Source organism: Bufo gargarizans, chromosome 3 (genome assembly GCF_014858855.1).
Source record: "Bufo gargarizans isolate SCDJY-AF-19 chromosome 3, ASM1485885v1, whole genome shotgun sequence".
Taxonomy (NCBI): domain Eukaryota; kingdom Metazoa; phylum Chordata; class Amphibia; order Anura; family Bufonidae; genus Bufo; species Bufo gargarizans.
Window position 1 is genome coordinate 32,739,553 of NC_058082.1, and position 23,341 is coordinate 32,762,893.

The 23,341-nt window shown below is 48.4% G+C and overlaps 1 protein-coding gene across 1 annotated transcript in view; it reads right to left on the minus strand.

Annotated features, from left to right (window-relative positions):
• LOC122931342 (cyclic nucleotide-binding domain-containing protein 2-like) overlaps positions 1 to 13,781 on the minus strand; it is an 89,187-nt gene extending 75,406 nt beyond the window's left edge. Inside the window, exon 1 of the mRNA XM_044285405.1 lies at positions 13,669 to 13,781. Within this exon, the coding sequence (XP_044141340.1) occupies positions 13,669 to 13,781 (113 nt within the window). The remainder of the gene's footprint in view (positions 1 to 13,668) is intronic.
• Positions 13,782 to 23,341: the final 9,560 nt, after the last annotated feature.

Consider the following 23,341-nt stretch of genomic DNA (forward strand, 5'->3'; position numbering starts at 1 on the left):
GAAAGTCAACAAGCAGAAGAGACTTGTTTGGGTTGAAGAACACAAGGAATGGACATTACACCAGTGGAAATCTGTGCTTTGGTCTGATGAGTCCAAATTTGAGATCTTTGGATCCAACCACCGTGTCTTTGTGCGACGCAGAAAAGGTGAACGGATGGACTCTACATGCCTGGTTCCCACCGTGGAGGAGGTGTGATGGTGTGGGGGTGCTTTGCTGGTGACACTGTTGGGGATTTATTCAAAATGGAAGGCATACTGAACCAGCATGGCTACCACAGCATCTTGCAGCGGCATGCTATTCCATCCGGTTTGCGTTTAGTTGGACCATCATTTATATTTCAACAGGACAATGACCCCAAACACACCTCCAGGCTGTGTAAGGGCTATTTGACCATGAAGGAGAGTGATGGGGAGCTGCGCCAGATGACCTGGCCTCCACAGTCACCGGACCTGAACCCAATCACGATGGTTTGGGGTGAGCTGGACCGCAGAGTGAAGGCAAAAGGGCCAACAAGTGCTAAGCATCTCTGGGAACTCCTTCAAGACTGTTGGAAGACCATTTCAGTTGACTACCTCTTGAAGCTCATCAAAAGAATGCCAAGAGTGTGCAAAGCAGTAATCAAAGCAAAAGGTGGCTACTTTGAAGAACCTAGAATATGACATATTTTCAGTTGTTTCACACTTTTTTGTTATGTATATAATTCCACATGTGTTAATTCGTAGTTTTGATGCCTTCAGTGTGAATCTACAATTTTCATAGTCATGAAAATAAAGAAAACTCTTTGAATGAGAAGGTGTGTCCAAACTTTTGATCTGTACTGTATGTTATCGTGATGATAACACTTTGTAGATGTAATATGCACATTTTGTGTTTCCTTTTTCCTTTACATTTGTATATCTCATTGTCTTTCCTCTGAGAAAATAATAAAGACATTTTGAAAAAGAAAAAAGAATGTATTGGCTCCAATGAGCCAAAGTTATTACTTCGCGAAGTCTCGTGAGACTTCGGGTAATAATTTCATAAATCAATTTGTACTGTAAAAAACCATTTCCACTTGGAACCGAAACAGAGTTCAGTAAAAGGTTTTTTTACAGTAGAAATTAATTTCTGAAGTTATTACCCGAAGTCTCGCGAGACTCCGCGAAGAAATAACTTCGGCTCATCGGAGTCAATACATTCTAATACTGTAATCCAAAGTCGAATCGCTCATCCCTAATCACAACTTGTAAAAATCACTGCTCAGCAGTCATCTCCTTTTCATCATATGCAGGACTACAATGATAGATTACACACATATACAGTACAGACCAAAAGTTTGGACACACCTTCTCATTCAAAGAGTTTTCTTTATTTTCATGACTATGAAAATTGTAGATTCACACTGAAGGCATCAAAACTATGAATTAACACATGTGTAATTATATACATAACAAAAAAGTGTGAAACAACTGAAAATATGTCATATTCTAGGTTCTTCAAAGTAGCCACCTTTTTCTTTGATTACTGCTTTGCACACTCTTGATGAGCTTCAAGATGTAGTCACCTGAAATGGTCTTCCAACAGTCTTGAAGGAGTTCCCAGAGATGCTTAGCACTTGTTGGCCCTTTTGCCTTCACTCTGCGATCCAGCTCACCCCAAACCATCTCGATTGGGTTCAGGTCCGGTGACTGGAGGCCAGGTTATCTGACGCAGCACCCCATGACTCTCCTTCATGGTCAAATAGCCCTTACACAGCCTGGAGGTGTGTTTGGGGTCATTGTCCTGTTGAAAAATAAATGATGGTCAACTAAACGCGAACCGGATGGAATAGCATGCCGCTGCAAGATGCTGTGGTAGCCATGCTGGTTCAGTATGCCTTCAATTTTGAATAAATCCCCAACAGTGTCACCAGCAAAGCACCCCCACACCATCACACCTCCTCCATGCTTCACGGTGGGAACCAGGCATGTAGAGTCCATCCGTTCGCCTTTTCTGCGTCGCACAAAGACACGGTGGTTGGAACCAAAGATGTCAAATTTGGACTCATCAGACCAAAGCACAGATTTCCACTGGTGTAATGTCCATTCCTTGTGTTCTTCAACCCAAACAAGTCTCTTCTGCTTGTTGCCTGTCCTTAGCAGTGGTTTCCTAGCAGATATTCTACCACGAAGACCCGATTCACACAGTCTCCTCTTAACAGTTGTTCTAGAGATGTGTCTGCTGCTAGAACTCTGTGTGGGATCGACCTGGTCTCTAATCTGAGCTGCTGTTAACCTGCGATGTCTGAGGCTGGTGACTCGGATGAACTTATCTTCCGCAGCAGAGGTGACTCTTGGTCTTCCTTTCCTGGGGCGGTCCGCATGTGAGCCAGTTTCTTTGTAGCGCTTGATGGTTTTTGTGACTGCACTTGGGGACACTTTCAAAGTTTTCCCAATTTTTCGGACTGACTGACCTTCATTTCTTAAAGTAATGATGGCTACTCGTTTTTCTTTACTTAGAATTTGTATTATGGCAAGAAAAAAGCAGCTAACAGTCTATTCAGTAGGACTATCAGCTGTGTATCCACCTGACTTCTCCACAAGGCAACTGATGGTCCCAACCCCATTTATAAGGCAAGAAATCCCACTTATTAAACCTGACAGGGCACACGTGTGAAGTTAAAACCATTTCAGGTGACTACCTCTTGAAGCTCATCAAGAGAATGCCAAGAGTGTGCAAAGCAGTAATCAAAGCAAAAGGTGGCTACTTTGAAGAACCTAGAATATGACATATTTTCAGTTGTTTCACACTTTTTTGTTATGTATATAATTCCACATGTGTTAACTCATAGTTTTGATGCCTTCAGTGTGAATCTACAATTTTCATAGTCATGAAAATATAGAAAACTCTTTGAATGAGAAGGTGTGTCCAAACTTTTGGTCTGTACTGTATATATATAAAACACAGGTTCCACAATATAGTTGACCTCTTCCCCAATGACCCCTGAACACCAATTATACTATTGGCGGTTTGAGCAGCCAGCTGTGGATCACCCACCATAATAGAAGAGCCCTTCACCAAGTTAAAGTGCAAAGCCGGCACTTAAGGTTTAACCATTTGTGTCCTGTATAGCAGAGTTCAGCTCTGAAGCCTGCAGAATTGTGAGTGCAGTTCTGGAGTATAGAGTAGTACAGGATGTAACTCAGGATCAGTACAGGATAAGTAATGTAATGTATGTACACAGTGACTGCACCAGCAGAATAGTGAGTGCAGCTCTGGAGTATAATACAGGATGTAACTCAGGATCAGTACAGGATAAGTAATGTAATGTATGTACACAGTGACTGCACCAGCAGAATAGTGAGTGGAGCTCTGGAGTATAATACAGGATGTAACTCAGGATCAGTGCAGGATAAGTAATGTAATGTATGTACACAGTGACTGCACCAGCAGAATAGTGAGTGCAGCTCTGGAGTATAATACAGGATGTAACTCAGGATCAGTGCAGGATAAGTAATGTAATGTATGTACACAGTGACTGCACCAGCAGAATAGTGAGTGCAGCTCTGGAGTATAATACAGGATGTAACTCAGGATCAGTACAGGATAAGTAATGTAATGTAAGTACACAGTGACTGCACCAGCAGAATAGTGAGTGCAGCTCTGGAGTATAGAGTAGTACAGGATGTAACTCAGGATCAGTACAGGAAAAGTAATGTATGTACACAGTGACTGCACCAGCAGAATAGTGAGTGCAGCTCTAGAGTATAATACAGGATGTAACTCAGGATCAGTACAGGATAAGTAATGTAATGTATGTACACAGTGACTCCACCAGCAGAATAGTGAGTGCTGCTCTGGAGTATAATACAGGATGTAACTCAGGATCAGTACAGGATAAATTATGTAATGTAATGTATGTACACAGTGACTGCACCAGCAGAATAGTGAGTGCTGCTCTGGAGTATAATACAGGATGTAACTCAGGATCAGTACAGGATAAGTAATGTAATGTAAGTACACAGTGACTGCACCAGCAGAATAGTGAGTGCAGCTCTGGAGTATAATACAGGATGTAACTCAGGATCAGTACAGGATAAGTAATGTAATGTATGTACACAGTGACTGCACCAGCAGAATAGTGAATGCAGCACTGGAGTATAATACAGGATGTAACTCAGGATCAGTACAGGATAAGTAATGTAATGTATGTACACAGTGACTGCACCAGCAGAATAGTGAGTGCAGCTCTAGAGTATAATACATGATAGAACTCAGGCACAGTACAGGATAAGTAATGTAATGTATGTACACAGTGACTGCACCAGCAGAATAGTGAGTGCAGCTCTGGAGTATAATACAGGATGTAACTCAGGATCAGTACAGGATAAGTAATGTAATGTATGTACACAGTGACTGCACCAGCAGAATAGTGAGTGCAGCTCTAGAGTATAATACATGATAGAACTCAGGATCAGTACAGGATAAGTAATGTAAGGAGTGTTGAGCAAACTTGCGATTTGCAAGTTTTTGGCATTCGGGTTCGGGTTATCTAAGAATTCCGTTATGGATTTCGTAACGGACTTCTATCATGGCATACACCACAGAAGCCTATAAGTGGCATTCTGTCAGAATAGAAGTCTATGATGGCCATAGACTTCTATTATGACGAAATGCAATACGGAATTCTTAGATAACCCAAACGCCGAGCTTGCAAATCACAAGTTCGCTCAACACTAAATGTAAGGACACAGTGACTTCACCAGTAGAATAGTGAGTGCAGCTCTGGAGTATAATACAGGATGTAACTCAGGATCAGTACAGGATAAGTAATGTAATGTATGTACACAGTGACTCCACCAGCAGAATAGTGAGTGCAGCTCTGGGGTATAATAATACAGGATGTAACTCAGGATCAGTACAGGATAAGTAATGTATGTACATAGTGACTTCACCAGTAGAATAGTGAGTGCAGCTCTGGAGTATAATACAGGATGTAACTCAGGGTCAGTACAGGACAAATTATGTAATGTAATGTATGTACACAGTGACTCCACCAGCAGAATAGTGAGTGCAGCTCTGGAGTATAATACAGGATGTAACTCAGGATCAGTACAGAATAAGTAATGTAATGTATGTACACAGTGACTCCACCAGCAGAATAGTGAGTGCAGCTCTGGAGTATAATACAGGATGTAACTCAGGATCAGTACAGGATAAGTAATGTAATGTATGTACACAGTGACTGCACCAGCAGAATAGTGAGTGCAGCTCTGGAGTATAATACAGGATGTAACTCAGGATCAGTACAGGATAAGTAATGTATGTACACAGTGACTGCACCAGCAGAATAGTGAGTGCAGCTCTGGACCAGCTGTTCCTGAGCTGCGATTACCTGTGGGTGTGGTCGCCTGTGGCTGTGTGTAGCTGCTGCTGCTGCTGCTGCTCCTGAGCGTTTGGAGGAAAATCTATCCACCTGAGGCCGGCTCTCTCCTCCCCAGGGGGAGAGTGGGTTCTCAGGCATGAGCGAGGGAAGCAAGCCCCAGGCTCCTGTTCCCAGCGGCAGGCCTTCAGGGGACAGGAGAAGCCAGCGTTTGGCCTGCATGGAGGACTCAGGGGTAAGAAGATCTGGCAGGAGTCGCAGTAATGTGGCTTCTGTCTCCCCTGAGTCTGAGGGTAGTAGGAAGAGCCGCAAGGCTGGATCCGCTAAGGAGGACCCGAATGCCAGCATGGGTGAGAGTGGCCCTTCCGGGGCCCAGCAAAAGCCGAGTGTTCACGGAGGTGAAGCAGATCTTGAGGAGGAAGGCTGGGGCGTACTGAGGGCCCGGGAGTCCATTTCCACCTACGGATCCCGGGTCATGAGCCACCTCCGTGAGTACGAAGACGCGACTAAGACCCTGAGGAGGCTCCGGGAGGAGCTGCGCGGCTTGAGGTCTTGTGTTGGAGTGGCCCCAAAGAGGAAGAAGCAGGGGCTGGAGAGCCAAATAAAGCAGCTACAAGCTGACATTGGCGAGATTGAGCAAAGGCGGACTGTACTCCGAGATAAAAGCGGCCCGTTTAAGGAAAAACTCCTAAACGAGGAACGTTTTCGGAAGATGGCGGAGGAGAAGGGGCAGATGGGGCAGCAGCCTGACAGCCCGGTGGAGAAGGAACCAGTCGTGCAGGAGGAGGATGATGATGATGACCAGCAAGATCCACCTGGCAGCCTGCAGGAGCAGATTCCGTACAGTGGGCCCCCTGCACGCCAAATAGCAAGGTCACCCAGCTGCGGCTCGGGGGATGAGTATGAGACCTGCGGCCCGGGAGGGGCCCTAGTGGAGGAGATCCAGCTCCTGGAGTCCCCAGTGCGTTTCCAGGACTTATGCTTTGGTGATGAGTTGCCACCGGAGACGCCTGGGGAAGGAAAGAAAAAGGCTAAGAAGACCAAGCTCCAGGAGCAGGTAAGATATGTATACACCCCCCTCCCTGGGACCCCCGGGTCGACCGCAGGGCCGGCTCACTGTATTAGCCCCTCTTCTCAGCCCAGCCCGTGTCCTGCAGTGGACTCGGTGCAGGAGAGAGGGGAGAGCGAGGTATCCGATATGGTGGTGAGCTCCGTCTCTGTTTGCAGTAACGGGGATGGAGCTGGTGCGACACCGGCTGAAAAGCCGGACAGGAAGGTTACTGCGGAGGATGAGAGAAAAATCTCTGGCGCTGGAGTTTGCTCCCTGATGGGAGGAGGGGGTGGCTCCACGCCACAGATGGCTGCAGGAGCTCCGATGGCTCCAACCGCTGATGACGCTGTTCCCTCGGGCCAGCAGAGGCATGAAGGAGCTGTCGGAGCTATGACGGTTACGCCTCCCAATGAAGGTCAAGAACTGAGGCCAAAGCCTTTGTTTTGTATTGGCGCTGCTGGTCCAGATGAGCGGCGCCATGAAAGAACAGATCAGCAGCGTTTGGATCAGCGGCGCCCGGTAATGGATCAGCGGCGCCCAAAAGTTGTAAATGGTAATACTGAGGAAGCGGAGGGCAATGATAAAAGTGGGGTTGGGGCTGTGGTCTGTCTTTTGGGGGCAGCTCCGACCCCAGGGCCCAGTGATGCTGAGGTACCAATAATTACACCAAAACACACCTGTTCAGCCAGTATGAGTGAGGGAGCAGGTGGGGGGCAGAAAATTATTTTTAATAAAAATATGTCTGGGGGTTTGGATGGTGGAGTGAATGGTGTTAGGAGGGAAGGAAGGGAGGTCGCAGAATCTGTTGTAAGTAAGGCTGGTTTGGGGATGGAAGATATGGAAGTGGGTGGTGGAGGGTCTTTGGTAAGCGGGGAGGGTGTGGAACCTGGTCCGGTTGCCCCCCCGGCTGTGGCAGCCCCTGTGCGCAGTTTTGCTACTGTCACGGCCGGGGTGAGCAGGGGACCCTCCTTGTCCTCTGGCTCTGGGGACGGCGTTTTGCAGCGGCGTCTTCTGGAGGCTCTAAAGAGAGGGGAGAGCACAATCAATGTAGAGGGGAGGGAGGTTGATCTATCCTTTTGGATAGATAGGCATGGCCTCTCAGCCTTCCGAGAGCAAAGGAGCGGGGAGACCACGTGGTCCCTCCCGACAGCTGGGCAGGGTGCTCTCCGTAGGAATGTGGTCCGTCTGAGGTGGAGGGGCAGTGATACATGTCCTTCAAGATCAGAAGTTGTTGAGCTCCTTCTAAAGATGGGCTTCAAGGCGACAGACATCTACGCCTTGATACATCCCTATGGGACCCCTGAGTTCGATGTCAGCTTTGTTCGGCCGGAGGGACTTGAGCTCTTCTGGTCGAACTATGAGATGGCAAAGGACGAGCCCAGCTGGCGAGATTTTGCCGTCCAGGCAGTGTCTCGTCAGAACAATGTGAAGAGGGTGACCGTTCTAACCCGTAACGAGTCACTCTCGTGTATTGACATCATGACGTGGCTCGGCCGATATGGGGAGGTGGTGGAGGTTCCCAAGAAGAACAGGGATGAACATGGCATCTGGTCTGGGGCCTGGACGTTCATGGTAAAACTTAGGCTTTTAGGAAACACAGTTACTCACATACCATCTGCCACCTTCCTTGGAAGGGATCGCATCCAGATTTTCTACCAGGGTCAGCCGAAGCTCTGTCACAGATGCGGCAGCCCCACACACTTCAGTGCTAACTGCACTGTACAGAAGTGCGCGCTGTGTGGGGAGATTGGCCACCTCGCTGCATCATGTGCAGAGATTAGGTGTCACCTGTGTGGTGACTTAGGTCACCCATTCAGTCGCTGCCCTCATTCCTTTGCCAATGCGGTCAATGCCCCGGCGGGAGGAAGCCGTGAGGCCAATTCTACTGGGGCAGGGGCTGGCAGAAGTGAAGGAACAGAGGGGCCAGGGAAGAAAAGTAAGCAAAAGACGCCTGCCCAACTGAGGCGTCAGGAAAATCGCCGAAGGGAGAGGGAGATGGGTGAATCCCGGGAACCTCAGGCAACTGGGGAAGCTGGGATGACCCCTGATCTCACCCCTGAGACTGCTGCTACTGCTGAGGCCCAAAGGGACAGTGAGCTGGATGAGGAAATTAGGAGGATCCAGGAAGAGGAAGGTGCCATCTCCTCATTATCCCCCCATGACGGGTGAAGTGGGGGATGGCAAAAGCAGGGTAATAAACGTACAGGGAAAAAGGGAGATTTAAGATCTTCTCCCACCCGCCAGATGCCAAAGGAAGGTACAACCAACCCCCCTCTGATTAGTCTCTCAAACCGGTTCCAAGCCATTGGTGACACCTCCCCCTCCTCAGGGGAGGGAGCCGGTGGGGAGGTTTCGGGAGTCGCGGTGACACCTGGGCCTGCGGGGGACGCCGAGCCTCCTTCTACTGGGGAAAACATGTCCTCAGGGGTGGGGGCTGGCTTGGAGTCAGAGCACAAGGGCAGAGGTGAAATGGACACATCTGTTTGTTTGAAGAGGGGTAAGCCATCATCTGATGAAAAAGTTGGTGGGGGCAGTGGGAAAAGAAAGCCATCTAATTCAATCACCCATGATGGCGGCACTCACTCCGTTGACGCTGGCGTCCATTAATGTCGCCAGCATTAAGTCAGATACGGCTAGATTTGCGGCCTTTGATTTTTTCAGCCGGGTTGAAGCTGACATTTTGTTTTTGCAGGAGACCAGGCTGCCAGATTTGGCATCTGTATTTAAAGCTAAAAGGGAGTGGCGACGCGGATCCTCCTACTGGTCTCTTGCGGCCGAGCCGTATAGCGGGGTGGCAGTCCTTTTTACTGCACCGGTAGAATGCCGACGGGTTATTGAATTAGAAATGGGGAGGTGCCTGATCCTGGATGTCCTCATGAGGGGACAAGAACTTCGTCTAATTAACATCTATGGTCCCCAGTCCAAGTGGGACCGTAAGTGTCTCTTCATGAGGATCAAGCCCTATCTTTTTACAAGTCGGCAGGTGGTCTTTGGAGGGGACTTCAATACTGTCACGAGGCCCCAGGATAGGGGAGGTTCCAGGGACAAGCTGACTTACGACAGCATTGCGCTTAATAAAATAGCTAGTGAGGCTCGTCTGGTGGATGTCCACTTCCGGCACACCCCAGGCCACCCGGGGTTCACCTATCATAGGGCTAGTTGTAGGTCTAGAATAGACAGGTTTTATTTAAAGGAGGAAGCCGTCTCTTCAGCCGTGTCCGCTGTGGAGGTGGAGTTCTCCGACCACTGTATGATTTTGTTTCTCTGAATGTTGCAGAGACCCCCCGAATGGGAAGGGGCTACTGGAGGCTCAATTCGTCTCTCTTGGAAGAAGCGGAGATAAGACAGTCCTTTGAGGATTTCGTTCAGAGCCAGGTACCATTGCTGGATCTCTGCGGCAGTAAGTCTGAGTGGTGGGAGATCTTCAAGGAAAGGGTGGGGAGATTCTTCCGCCAGCTCTCGAGCCTCAGGAGTCTGAGTAAGTATCGCCTGTATCAGGGCCTGAGGAGGAAACTCGAACGTCTTGTCTCGACTGGGGGTAGCCGTGAGGAGATCTCCAGAGTGAAGTCTTTGCTTATGAGGTGTCAGTACGATAGGCACGCATCTTTGGTTTTTGAGAGGGATTACGGGAAATACCGCTCGCCCGACCCTTACAAAAACTGCAGGATGTCAGTGAGTAGTAAGATTGTGTCAGGACTGATTGATAGTACGGGTTCTCTGAGAAGGTCCAGATCAGGGATCCTGGAGGTTGTCAGATCCTTTTACTCACATCTCATGGCAAGGAGGGATCTTGATCGTGATAAGATATCGGCTTTCCTGACTGAAACTGTCCCTGAACCAGGGGTAGACCCCTCTCTTGACGGTTTGACGGAAATGATCAGTGAAGAGGAAGTCAGTCTGGTGATTGAGGGGCTTGCTCCCAAAAAATCACCTGGTCCGGATGGCTTAACATCTGAGTTTTACAAGACCTTTAAGGACACCTTAGTTCCCCTCTTGACTGAGGTATTAAATGAGTGTCTCTCCTCGGGTACTCTACCAAAGTCAATGAGGAGGTCGGCCCTGATCATCCTGTCAAAGGGTAAAGATCCTTTCCACATTGAGAATTGGCGTCCCATAGCGCTCCTCGGTGTGGACAGAAAGATTTTGGCAAAGGTGCTATTTAATCGGCTGGTGAAGTTTGCACCCCAGCTCCTTTCTGGGGCCCAGCATTGCTCTGTTCCCGGCCACAGTACTTTTAGTGCTGTGCTCAGTGTCCGGGAGGCCGTGGAGCAGGGCAGGGCAGGTCACTGGAAGGGGTACATGCTGTCCTTGGATCAGGCAAAAGCATTTGATCGTGTTAACCACGAGTACCTCTGGTCTGTCCTTCTGAGATATGGCCTGCCCGGGGGGTTTGTTGATTGGCTTAAGACCTTGTATGCAGGGGCAGAGAGTTTCCCGCTTGTGAATGGTTGGATTGGGCGTCCTTTTGGGGTGGGATCTGGGGTTCGCCAGGGTTGTCCTCTGAGCCCGCTTTTGTACGTGTTCGCGATCGATCCCTTCCTTAGAGGGGTTGATTGTGGGCCGTTGGCGGGCATCGGGATGGACCGGGCGGCTCCGGAGACTACACTGAGGGTGGTGGCGTATGCTGATGACGTAACTATCTTTGTGTCTTCGAGAGGGGAGGCAGAGTGGGTACTGTCTGAGGTAGAGCGCTACTCAGAGTCATCCGGGTCCAAGATCAACCGAGATAAGTGTGAGAGTCTCTGGCTGGGAGGTGGAGATCCTGGTTTTGATCTCCCGGACACCCTTCCAGAGCCCCAGGAATCTACAAAAGTCCTCGGCATTGAATTTGGCCAGGGGGATTACCCCCATCAAAACTGGGATAGCAGGCTTAAGATTGCCGCTCAGAAGGTGGACCAGTGGAAGGGTTGGTCTTTAACCCTCAGGGAAAGGGTGAACATTATCAAAACCTACCTGATCCCTTTGCTGTTATATCTGGGCAGTGTGTGCGTCTTGCCGGAACCTTTCTGGACTCGGGTCTACAGTCTGTTCTTCCAGATGTTATGGGGAAACAGACTGAACCTTGTCAAGAGGGAGGTTACTTACCGTACGAGGAGACTAGGAGGGTTGGGTATGGTCAACCCTGTGGTGTTCCTGGTGAACACCTTTATTAAGATTAATCTCTCGAACCTCTGGCAAGAGAGGGCTCCTCTGTGGGTAGCCTCCTGTCGGGGATGGTTTCGGCCTTTCTTCCAGGAATGGGAGACAGGGGGGCAAGTGAAGGATCTCCGCACACCACATGGGCATCTCCCGGCTTATGCTGCCCTGGTTCTGAAGGTATTACGTCGGTGGGGTCTGGGGATGTGGGAAATCAGGACTCAGTCAAGGAGACTCCTTGACCAGAGGGTTCTGTTGACCCATTTCCAGAAACCTCTGGCCCTCAGGGACTGCCCAGGTCGGGATCTGAGGGTTGGGTTACGGCTTTTAAATTCCAATAGGATCCCCTTGAAGTTCTTTGACTTGACTTGGCGCTGCTTCCATGGGAAACTGTGTGTGAGGGACAATCTGAAGTGTAGGAGCTCTGAGGACAGGGGGTGTCCCCGTGAGGAGTGCGGTGGTGTGCTGGAAAGCATGGACCACTTCCTGCTTCATTGTCCCTTTAACACAGAGGTTTACACCAGGGTGGGGACCTCCATTGGCTGGCCTAGGCTGGTCACTCTCTCCTATGCGGAATGGGCCTATGGAGCATTCAGACACCTGGGTGGTAGGGACCTTTGCACTTTATTCCTAGTCAGCTCAGTGGTCAGGTACTACACGTGGCATGCACGGTGTTTAGTTTCGACGCAACGCAAAATCCTCCCCGAGGATGAGGTGGTTAGGAACATTCTCGGAGACCTGGTGAAGGTGCGCTCTCTGGAGTACGAGAGGTTGGGGGCGGGTAGAGCCTCTCTCCTCTGGAGGGGTTTTGCCTTTAGGGTACCCTAGCCTGTTGTCTCCCCTCCCGGTGGTGGGCTGAAGCTGACACTGTAGATTTTTGTTTTGTTTTGGTGGCTGTATGAGGACATAGGGCTTGCAGGCGCCAAACTTGGGCTTTAATGGGTTGTGTGTGGCTGAAAAGCCTCACGGTGGGTGGTGAGGTTAAGGTCTACTATGTAATGTACTATGTAATGTAGTTTATATGTCTTTATGTCTATATATATTTGTATATTTGTATAGGTTGAGTTGTCGGGTGTAGTGTTAGGTTGGGTGGTGGGTAAATGGGGGGAGGGTTCCATGGAACATTGGGGACTTTGGGACATAAAAAAAAAAAAAAAGAAAATCCTGGGCTGGTTGATGGACGTCTATTATCATGTACTGGGGGCATGGGATGCGGGACCAGCTCAGGGACCCAAAACAAAAAAAAAAAAAAAAAAAAAAATATATATATATATATATATATATATAATATAAAAAATAAAAAATAAAAAATTGTGTGTTGCATTGGGGTGGTGGTGGGTGGGCTTTTTGTAAGTTTAACTTCTGTATTTGTTAAGTGTAGGTAGGTGCAACCGGATCAGGAAGGTTAGTACATGTACATAGATATTGTAAATATTGTACATAGCTGGTGTTCTGTGGCGAGTGGGCTGGACCGGTGCTGTCTGCGCCGCGCTGAGGAGCATCATGTCCTGTATGGTTGGTTTGGTCTCTGTTTTATATATTTATTTATCTGTTTGTTTTAAAATTTTAATAAAAGAAATACAGGATGTAACTCAGGATCAGTACAGGATAAGTAATGTAATGTATGTACACAGTGACTCCACCAGCAGAATAGTGAGTGCAGCTCTGGAGTATAATACAGGATGTAACTCAGGATCAGTACAGGATAAGTAATGTAATGTATGTACACAGTGACTCCACCAGCAGAATAGCGAGTGCAGCTCTGGAGCAAAATACAGGATAAGTAATGCAATAAAATTTCAAAATTTGTTTTTTTATATGGATAAATTGCATATGTAAACTGTAAAAATGCGATTTTGGGAGTGCATGTTACAGAAACACTGTAATTAGTTGTGAGAGTGGTGGGATTGCTGAACACTCCAAGGAATACAAAAATATTCAGATTTTGCCCAAAGTGTCTCTTAAACCATATAACCTCTTCAGGAATCATGCTAAACTCTGGAGACGCCAATTCAGCTGAATAAATGGAGCTCCCTCTGTTACAGAATGTCTAATTCCTCTCATTTACACCAATTATTTTACCGCTACATGTAATTATTATTTTAGCCGTTAAACCTTTGGAGTTGATGAAATTCTTACCTATAAATTTTTATGAGGTTGCGAATCACTTGCACAACAAGGACGGCGGTGCGGAACTTGTGGATGTACTGTAAGAGAGAAGAAGAGACAGAGCGCTGATTACTGCACCGCATCACTACATCTCACATGGTGGACAATGGACCATAGCAGGTTCCCGGATACAGTGCACGCTGCAGTGTGCTGGACCATCAGATTTTCTGGATGAGTGGAGGTGAATACAGTGTGCCTGCAATAAGAAAGGCGTATTTCTTGAAAATTAGTGGGAGGGCTATGGAAGGAAGAGATGAATGAATCCCTTTAGGCCAAACGTTTGGCAGAAGAAAGTATAAAAACCCCTTTAAATGAGGTCCACCCGGAGCAATCACACAGAAATACGAGTCATCTATTTCCTATTTACACACGTAGGGTCACACCTGACTATAGCAGCAGTCCTTAAAAGTAAATTGATATGTATTTGATTTCTCCCAAAATGGTGAAAAGTTCTGGGCTGATAATTTTTTTATGTCTTTTAATAGGATTCAGAGCTCCAGAGCCTGTGACATCACATCTATCAGTGACATGGCCTATTCAAGTGATTGCGACTGAGCTGTAATACCAAACATGGCCACTATACAATGTACGGTGCTGTACTTGGTGTATGGTGAAGAGGTAGCCCTGCTCATCTGAGGGCTGTGGCCCCGTCAAGCAGTTGACCGGCAGGGGTGCGGGGAGCCGATCACGTGTCGATGACCTATCCCGATGATAGGTCAGCAATGCAATATTTAATTTCTGGAAAACCCCTTTAATGATAAAATTCAGGCTCCCTTCAGTCTTGGGTTGCCACCTGGCCGGTAACTTACCGGCCAAGGCGGTAATTTAGTGCTGGTGCTGGTAATTTTTTTCTACCAGTAATTATTTTTGCCGGTATTCATATATGGACTGTTACTAATCAGGCTTCCATTGTGGAGCGCTCATTACTGCAGACTTTAACTCCTGCCCCTCCCCCACTTGTGTTAAGAAAAAAAAAACTCACTATTAATTGTGGGGGGCGCTAATGGGGGAATTAATATTAAAGGGGGACACTAATGGGGGGCAATTTTCAATTCCGGGGGCACTAATGGAGGCATTAATATTACTGGAGGGCACTAATAATACTGGGAGCCACATTATGACATAGCGACCATGTTAAGCCACGCCCCCACAACCACACCCTCTTTGAGTGTGGCTTAACTTGGCCGGTATTTTTGGTTGGGGAAGGTGGCAACCCTACTTCAGTCACCACTAGAGGGAGATCAGAAGCTAACTGCATAATGTTATACACTGAACACAAAAATAACACAGTAAGCTCCTGAGCTCCCCCTAGTGGTGGCTGCAGGGAATCAATAAACTATCTCAGCAGAATATTTGGAGCCGTGTATGGGAATAATGGAGCTATGATTGCTATATAGATACAGAAAAAGGGGTTTTCCTGGGCATAAGCATTGATGACCTTTCCTTAGGATAGGTCATTAATACCTGATCGATGGGGGTCCAACTCCTGGTGCTTCCATCGATCATCGATTTGAAGAGATTGCAGTCCTACAGTGAGAACTGCAGCCTCTTCCTAGGCCAGTGACATCACATTCATTGGTCACACAACCTATGTGCAGCTCATTCCTATTCAAGTGAATTAGCCTGGGCTGCAATACTAAGGTCAGCCACTATGTTTGGCATGCTACGAAGAGGCTGACAAAGCCTGTTGGCGAAAAGCGTTGGATGAGTGAGGGACACTGGTATGGTAGATATACTTTGTGGCTTACACTTTGTCTTTATTTTTAGTCTGTGTTGGACAATTGTTACGACTAGGGATGAGCAAAACCGAACTATACAGTTCGGGTTCGCTCATCCCTAGTCCCTAGTCGTAACAATTGTACCGAATTTTGGGTTGTCCGTGACACGGACCCGAACCCGGACATTTTCGTAAAAGTCCGGGTTCGGGTTCGGTGTTCGTCGCTTTCTTGGCGCTTTTTGACGCTTTCTTGGCGCTTTTTGAAAGGCTGCAAAGCAGCCAATCAACAAGCGTCATACTACTTGCCCCAAGAGGCCATCACAGCCATGCCTACTATTGGCATGGCTGTGATTGGCCAGAGCACCATGTGACCCAGCCTCTATTTAAGCTGGAGTCACATAGCGCCGCCCGTCACTCTGCTCTGATTAGCGTAGGGAGAGGTTGCGGCTGCGACAGTAGGGCGAGATTAGGCAGATTAACTCCTCCAAAGGACTTGATTATTGATCGATCTGCAGCTGTGGGTCATTGAGCTGCTGATACTCAATTGCTCACTGTTTTTAGGCTGCCCAGACCGTTTGTCAGTCACTTTTTTCTGGGGTGATCGGCGGCCATTTTGTGTCTTGTGGTGCGCCAGCACAAGCTGCGACCAAGTGCATTTAACCCTCAATGGTGTGGTTGTTTTTTGGCTAAAGCCTACATCAGGGTGAAGCTGTCACACCAAGTGCATTTAACCAGCAATAGTCTGTTTATTTTTTGGCCATATACTACATCAGGGGCAAGCTGCGCCTGTCACCAAGTGCATTTAACCCTCAATGGTGTGGTTGTTTTTTGGCTAAAGCCTACATCAGGGTGAAGCTGTCACACCAAGTGCATTTAACCAGCAATAGTCTGTTTTTGGCCATATACTACATCAGGGGCAAGCTGCGCCCGTCACCAAGTGCATTTAACCCTCAGTAGTGTGGTTGGTCAAGCTGTCACACCAAGTGCATTTAACCAGCAATAGTGTGGTTATTTTTTGGCCATATCCCAGTCTAATTCTGTCAGTAAATCTATACCGGTCACCCAGCGCCTAAATACTATTTGAAATCTATCCCTAAAAGGGTATATAATATTCAAGGTTCACATAGGGTCATTCAGAATAACTTTACACACACGCTACTGTGCATTTCCAAGTCTAATTCCATCAGTAAATCTATACCTGTCACCCAGCGCCTAAATACTAGGCCTCAAATTTATATCCCGCTAAATCTGTCGTTACTGGTGTACTGTTCTGGCTGGGCAAGTTATTTAGTGTCTGTCAAAGCACATTTTTTGTTCTGGGTTGAAATACAATTCCCAATTTAGCAATTTCCTAATTTAGTGGTTTCTGCTGTATCATAGCTATTTTAAATCTATCCCTAAAAGGGTATATAATATTCAAGGTGCACATAGGGTCATTCAGAATAACTTCACACACACGCTACTGTGCATTTCCAAGTCTAATTCCGTCAGTAAATCTATACCTGTCACCCAGCGCCTAAATACTAGGCCTCAAATTTATATCCCGCTAAATCTGTCGTTACTGGTGTACTGTTCTGGCTGGGCAAGTTATTTAGTGTCCGTCAAAGCACAATTTTTGTTCTGGGTTGAAATACAATTCCCAATTTAGCAATTTCCTAATTTAGTGGTTTCTGCTATATCAGGCCTACTTTAAATACATCCCTAAAAGGGTATATCAGAATCAAGGTGCTGATAGGGTCATTGTGAATAACTTCACACACACGCTACTGTGCATTTCCAAGTCTAATTCCGTCAGTAAATCTATACCTGTCACCCAGCGCCTAAATACTAGGCCTCAAATTTATATTCAGCTGAATTTAAATACAATACATTGGGCCAAATAATATTTTTGTTGTTGTGGTGAACGATAACAATGAGGAAAACATCTAGTAAGGGACGCGGACGTGGACATGGTCGTGGTGGTGTTAGTGGACCCTCTGGTGCTGGGAGAGGACGTGGCCGTTCTGCCACATCCACACGTCCTAGTGTACCAACTACCTCAGGTCCCAGTAGCCGCCAGAATTTACAGCGATATATGGTGGGGCCCAATGCCGTTCTAAGGATGGTAAGGCCTGAGCAGGTACAGGCATTAGTCAATTGGGTGGCCGACAGTGGATCCAGCACGTTCACATTATCTCCCACCCAGTCTTCTGCAGAAAGCGCACAGATGGCGCCTGAAAACCAAGCCCATCAGTCTGTCACATCACCCCCATGCATACCAGGGAAACTGTCTCAGCCTCAAGTTATGCAGCAGTCTCTTATGCTGTTTGAAGACTCCGCTGGCAGGGTTTCCCAAGGGCATCCACCCAGCCCTTCCCCAGCGGTGAAAGACATAGAATGCACTGACGCACAACCACTTATGTTTCCTGATGATGAGGACATGGGAATACCACCTCAGCATGTCTCTGATGATGACGAAACACAGGTGCCAACTGCTGCGTCTTTCTGCAGTGTGCAGACTGAACAAGAGGTCAGGGATCAAGACTGGGTGGAAGACGATGCAGGGGACGATGAGGTCCTAGACCCCACATGGAATGAAGGTCGTGCCACTGACTTTCACAGTTCGGAGGAAGAGGCAGTGGTGAGACCGAGCCAACAGCGTAGCAAAAGAGGGAGCAGTGGGCAAAAGCAGAACACCCGCCGCCAAGAGACTCCGCCTGCTACTGACCGCCGCCATCTGGGACCGAGCACCCCAAAGGCAGCTTCAAGGAGTTCCCTGGCATGGCACTTCTTCAAACAATGTGCTGACGACAAGACCCGAGTGGTTTGCACGCTGTGCCATCAGAGCCTGAAGCGAGGCATTAACGTTCTGAACCTTAGCACAACCTGCATGACCAGGCACCTGCATGCAAAGCATGAACTGCCGGGGAGTAAACACCTTAAAAACAACGAAGTCACTCAGGCTCCCTCTGCTACCATTTCTGCTGCTGCCGCCTCGGCCTCTTCTGATGCTGCCGCCGCCTCGGCCTCTTCCTCCGCCTCTGGAGGAACGTTGGCACCTGCCGCCCAGCAAACAGGGGATGTACCACCGACACCACCACCTCCGTCACCAAGCATCTCAACCATGTCACACGGCAGCGTTCAGCTCTCCATCTCACAAACATTTGAGAGAAAGCGTAAATTCCCACCTAGCCACCCTCGATCCCTGGCCCTGAATGCCAGGATTTCTAAACTACTGGCCTATGAAATGCTGTCATTCAGGCTGGTGGACACAGACAGCTTCAAACAGCTCATGTCGCTTGCTGTCCCACAGTATGTTGTTCCCAGCCGCCACTACTTCTCCAAGAGAGCCGTGCCTTCCCTGCACAACCAAGTATCCGATAAAATCAAGTGTGCACTGCGCAACGCCATCTGTGGCAAGGTCCACCTAACCACAGATACGTGGACCAGTAAGCACGGCCAGGGACGCTATATCTCCCTAACTGCACACTGTGTAAATGTAGTGGCAGCTGGGCCCCAGGCGGAGAGCTGTTTGGCGCACGTCCTTCCGCCGCCAAGGATCGCAGGGCAACATTCTTTGCCTCCTGTTGCCACCTCCTCCTTCTCGGCTACCTCCTCCTCTTCTTCCACCTGCTCATCCAGTCAGCCACACACCTTCACCACCAACTTCAGCACAGCCCGGGGTAAACGTCAGCAGGCCATTCTGAAACTCATATGTTTGGGGGACAGGCCCCACACCGCACAGGAGTTGTGGCGGGGTATAGAACAACAGACCGACGAGTGGTTGCTGCCGGTGAGCCTCAAGCCCGGCCTGGTGGTGTGCGATAATGGGCGAAATCTCGTTGCAGCTCTGGGACTAGCCGGTTTGACGCACATCCCTTGCTTGGCGCATGTGCTGAATTTGGTGGTGCAGAAGTTCATTCACAACTACCCCGACATGTCAGAGCTGCTGCATAAAGTGCGGGCCGTCTGTTCGCGCTTCCGGCGTTCACATCCTGCCGCTGCTCGCCTGTCTGCGCTACAGCATAACTTCGGCCTTCCCGCTCACCACCTCATATGCGACGTGCCCACCAGGTGGAACTCCACCTTGCACATGCTGGACAGACTGTGCGAGCAGCAGCAGGCCATAGTGGAGTTTCAGCTGCAGCACGCACGGGTCAGTCGCACTGCAGAACAGCACCACTTCACCACCAATGACTGGGCCTCCATGCGAGACCTGTGTGCCCTGTTGCGCTGTTTTGAGTACTCCACCAACATGGCCAGTGGCGATGACGCCGTTATCAGCGTTACAATACCACTTCTATGTCTCCTTGAGAAAACACTTAGGGCGATGATGCAAGAGGAGGTGGCCCAGGAGGAGGAGGAGGAGGAAGAGGGGTCATTTTTAGCACTTTCAGGCCAGTCTCTTCGAAGTGACTCAGAGGGAGGTTTTTTGCAACAGCAGAGGCCAGGTACAAATGTGGCCAGCCAGGGCCCACTACTGGAGGACGAGGAGGACGAGGATGAGGAGGAGGTGGAGGAGGATGAGGATGAAGCATGGTCACAGCGGGGTGGCACCCAACGCAGCTCGGGCCCATCACTGGTGCGTGGCTGGGGGGAAAGGCAGGACGATGACGATACGCCTCCCACAGAGGACAGCTTGTCCTTACCCCTGGGCAGCCTGGCACACATGAGCGACTACATGCTGCAGTGCCTGCGCAACGACAGCAGAGTTGCCCACATTTTAACGTGTGCGGACTACTGGGTTGCCACCCTGCTGGATCCACGGTACAAAGACAATGTGCCCACCTTACTTCCTGCACTGGAGCGTGATAGGAAGATGCGCGAGTACAAGCGCACGTTGGTAGACGCGCTACTGAGAGCATTCCCAAATGTCACAGGGGAACAAGTGGAAGCCCAAGGCCAAGGCAGAGGAGGAGCAAGAGGTCGCCAAGGCAGCTGTGTCACGGCCAGCTCCTCTGAGGGCAGGGTTAGCATGGCAGAGATGTGGAAAAGTTTTGTCAACACGCCACAGCTAACTGCACCACCACCTGATACGCAACGTGTTAGCAGGAGGCAACATTTCACTAACATGGTGGAACAGTACGTGTGCACACCCCTCCACGTACTGACTGATGGTTCGGCCCCATTCAACTTCTGGGTCTCTAAATTGTCCACGTGGCCAGAGCTAGCCTTTTATGCCTTGGAGGTGCTGGCCTGCCCGGCGGCCAGCGTTTTGTCTGAACGTGTATTCAGCACGGCAGGGGGCGTCATTACAGACAAACGCAGCCGCCTGTTACAGCCAATGTGGACAAGCTGACGTTCATAAAAATGAACCAGGCATGGATCCCACAGGACCTGTCCGTCCCTTGTCCAGATTAGACATTAACTACCTCCCCTTAACCATATATTATTGGACTCCAGGGCACTTCCTCATTCAATCCTATTTTTATTTTCATTTTACCATTATATTGCGAGGCTACCCAAAGTTGAATGAACCTCTCCTCTGTCTGGGTGCCGGGGCCTAAATATATGCCAATGGACTGTTCCAATGTTGGGTGACTGAAGCCTGATTCTCTGCTATGACATGCAGACTGATTCTCTGCTGACATGAAGCCAGATCCTCTGTTACGGGACCTCTCTCCTCTGTCTGGGTGCCGGGGCCTAAATATATGCCAATGGACTGTTCCAATGTTGGGTGACGTGAAGCCTGATTCTCTGCTATGACATGAAGACTAATTCTCTGCTGACATGAAGCCAGATTGTCTGTTACGGGACCTCTCTCCTCTGCCTGGGTGCTGGGCCTAAATATATGCCAATGGACTGTTGCAGTGGTGGCTGACGTGAAGCCTGATTCTCTGCTATGACATGCAGACTAATTCTCTGCTGACATGAAGCCAGATTCTCTGTTACGGGACCTCCCTCCTCTGCCTGGCTGCTGGGCCTAAATATATGCCAATGGACTGTTGCAGTGGTGGCTGACGTGAAGCCTGATTCTCTGCTATGACATGAAGACTGATTCTCTGCTGACATGAAGCCAGATTCTCTGCTATGGGACCTCTCTCCAATTGATATTGGTTAATTTTTATTTATTTTATTTTTATTTTTATTCATTTCCCTATCCACATTTGTTTGCAGGGGATTTAACTACATTTTGCTGCCTTTTGCAGCCCTCTAGCCCTTTCCTGGGCTGTTTTACAGCCTTTTTAGTGCCGAAAAGTTCGGGTCCCCATTGACTTCAATGGGGTTCGGGTTCGGGACAAAGTTCGGATCGGGTTCGGATCCCGAACCCGAACATTTCCGGGAAGTTCGGCCGAACTTCTCGAACCCGAACATCCAGGTGTTCGCTCAACTCTAGTTACGACTTATTTGTACTTGGGCCTAGTTCTGTGGTAGTAGTAGGCAGATTTTAGTATAATATTATTTGGTGTCAGCCTTCTTTAATGTGGTATATAATTGTTGCTAGCCTTTTTCCAGTGGTCCCTCACTTATTTATTTTGCCAATGTTTGTAATATGGTGATTAAATAAAGAACACATTGTTTTATGGCAATTTTCGATTATGAATGATTTGTTGTAGGATTTCTGTTAGTATAATAGTAGATTAGTAGAATGGGGATGAGAGAATTAACACTCTATTGTTCCCTTGATAGGCCTAGATAACGATGCCCACAAGAGCATGGCATTGATCAGTGTAATGTGTGATCCTCTGAATGAGTCACTAAACAGGAATTCTCTCTGGCCTCAGTGTTGGTCTGACTGAGAGAGTTAAGCGAGATTGTCTGTTATGCTAAAAGTCCAAACAAAGAGGCCGTTAAAGAGCCAGGACAGGAGGTAGAATACATGGAGTGTGTCATGTTCATCTACCGAAAATACTGAACCAGACAACACAAGGGAAAAGCCAAAACAAATTCTTTATTAAATAAGACAGAACTTAATCAGAATAAACCTGGACAAACAGGTCAGTAACAGTGGCAGATGAAACACCACTGGACCAAGTGCACCAGTTTGACTTGGGGCCAAACCCTAAGGGCGTTGTCTAAGTGAACCCTGTTCTTCAGAGTACCCCTGGTGGTGGGGATAGTCTTTCCTGAGGGTTCACCAGGTCGATACCTCATGGGATGGTCCCGGTGCACTTAGCCGACACCTGCAAAGCAATAGCCACTTGTGAGAGCACCAGCGGTCCAGGTATATACAAAATGGGGAACCAGGCAAACAGGAACCCAGACAAAACCAGTAACACAGGACACTGTTCAGACACAATACATACTGGAACACAGACAAGATAACAGACATAGAACAGGCAGATGCCTGGACCCCATGCAGAACAGATGCATGTTTAGATGCATGTGTAGAGGGACACTACCATTCCTACATTACTATTGCTAGCCTGTTTGCTGCTGGTGGTACGGTTGGTGGTGCAAACCAATACAATGGCGGCAAAGTGTAATTTTGTTACGTTCATGTAAAGTGCCTGGTTATTCAGCAGGTGGCAGTGTATCTGACAGATGTTCAGTCAGAATGGAACTTGCCATTCCGTTCTTTCCCCTTTTGGGCAGAAGTGGGCTAGTCCTGCTTCCCACCAAGGGAAAGTTGCAGGAAGCGGTAGTGGAGTTGAGAGTTGGAGCTAGAGAGTGGATCAGCATAGTGCGGTGAGAGAACGTTTCCCCTCACTGCTGCAGGAGCTTTGGAAAGTAGCTCAGAGAGCAGCATACTCTTGATATATAAAAGGAATTAGTGCCTCTAAGAGGGAAAACAGAGCCAAAGACACCCTACTCAGCAAAGTACAGTATGTCACAGGATACCCTACTCTCATCAGAAACAGTAGCTGAAGGTCATAGGAGCAAGACTGAAGCCAGAGATTAGCAAAGTCTGCTGGAGCCAAGAGAAAGATCAAGTATTGTTTTGATGACCAAGTCTGGACTCTACTTACTCCACCAACTACAACTCCTTTGTTGCTATGAAGCTTA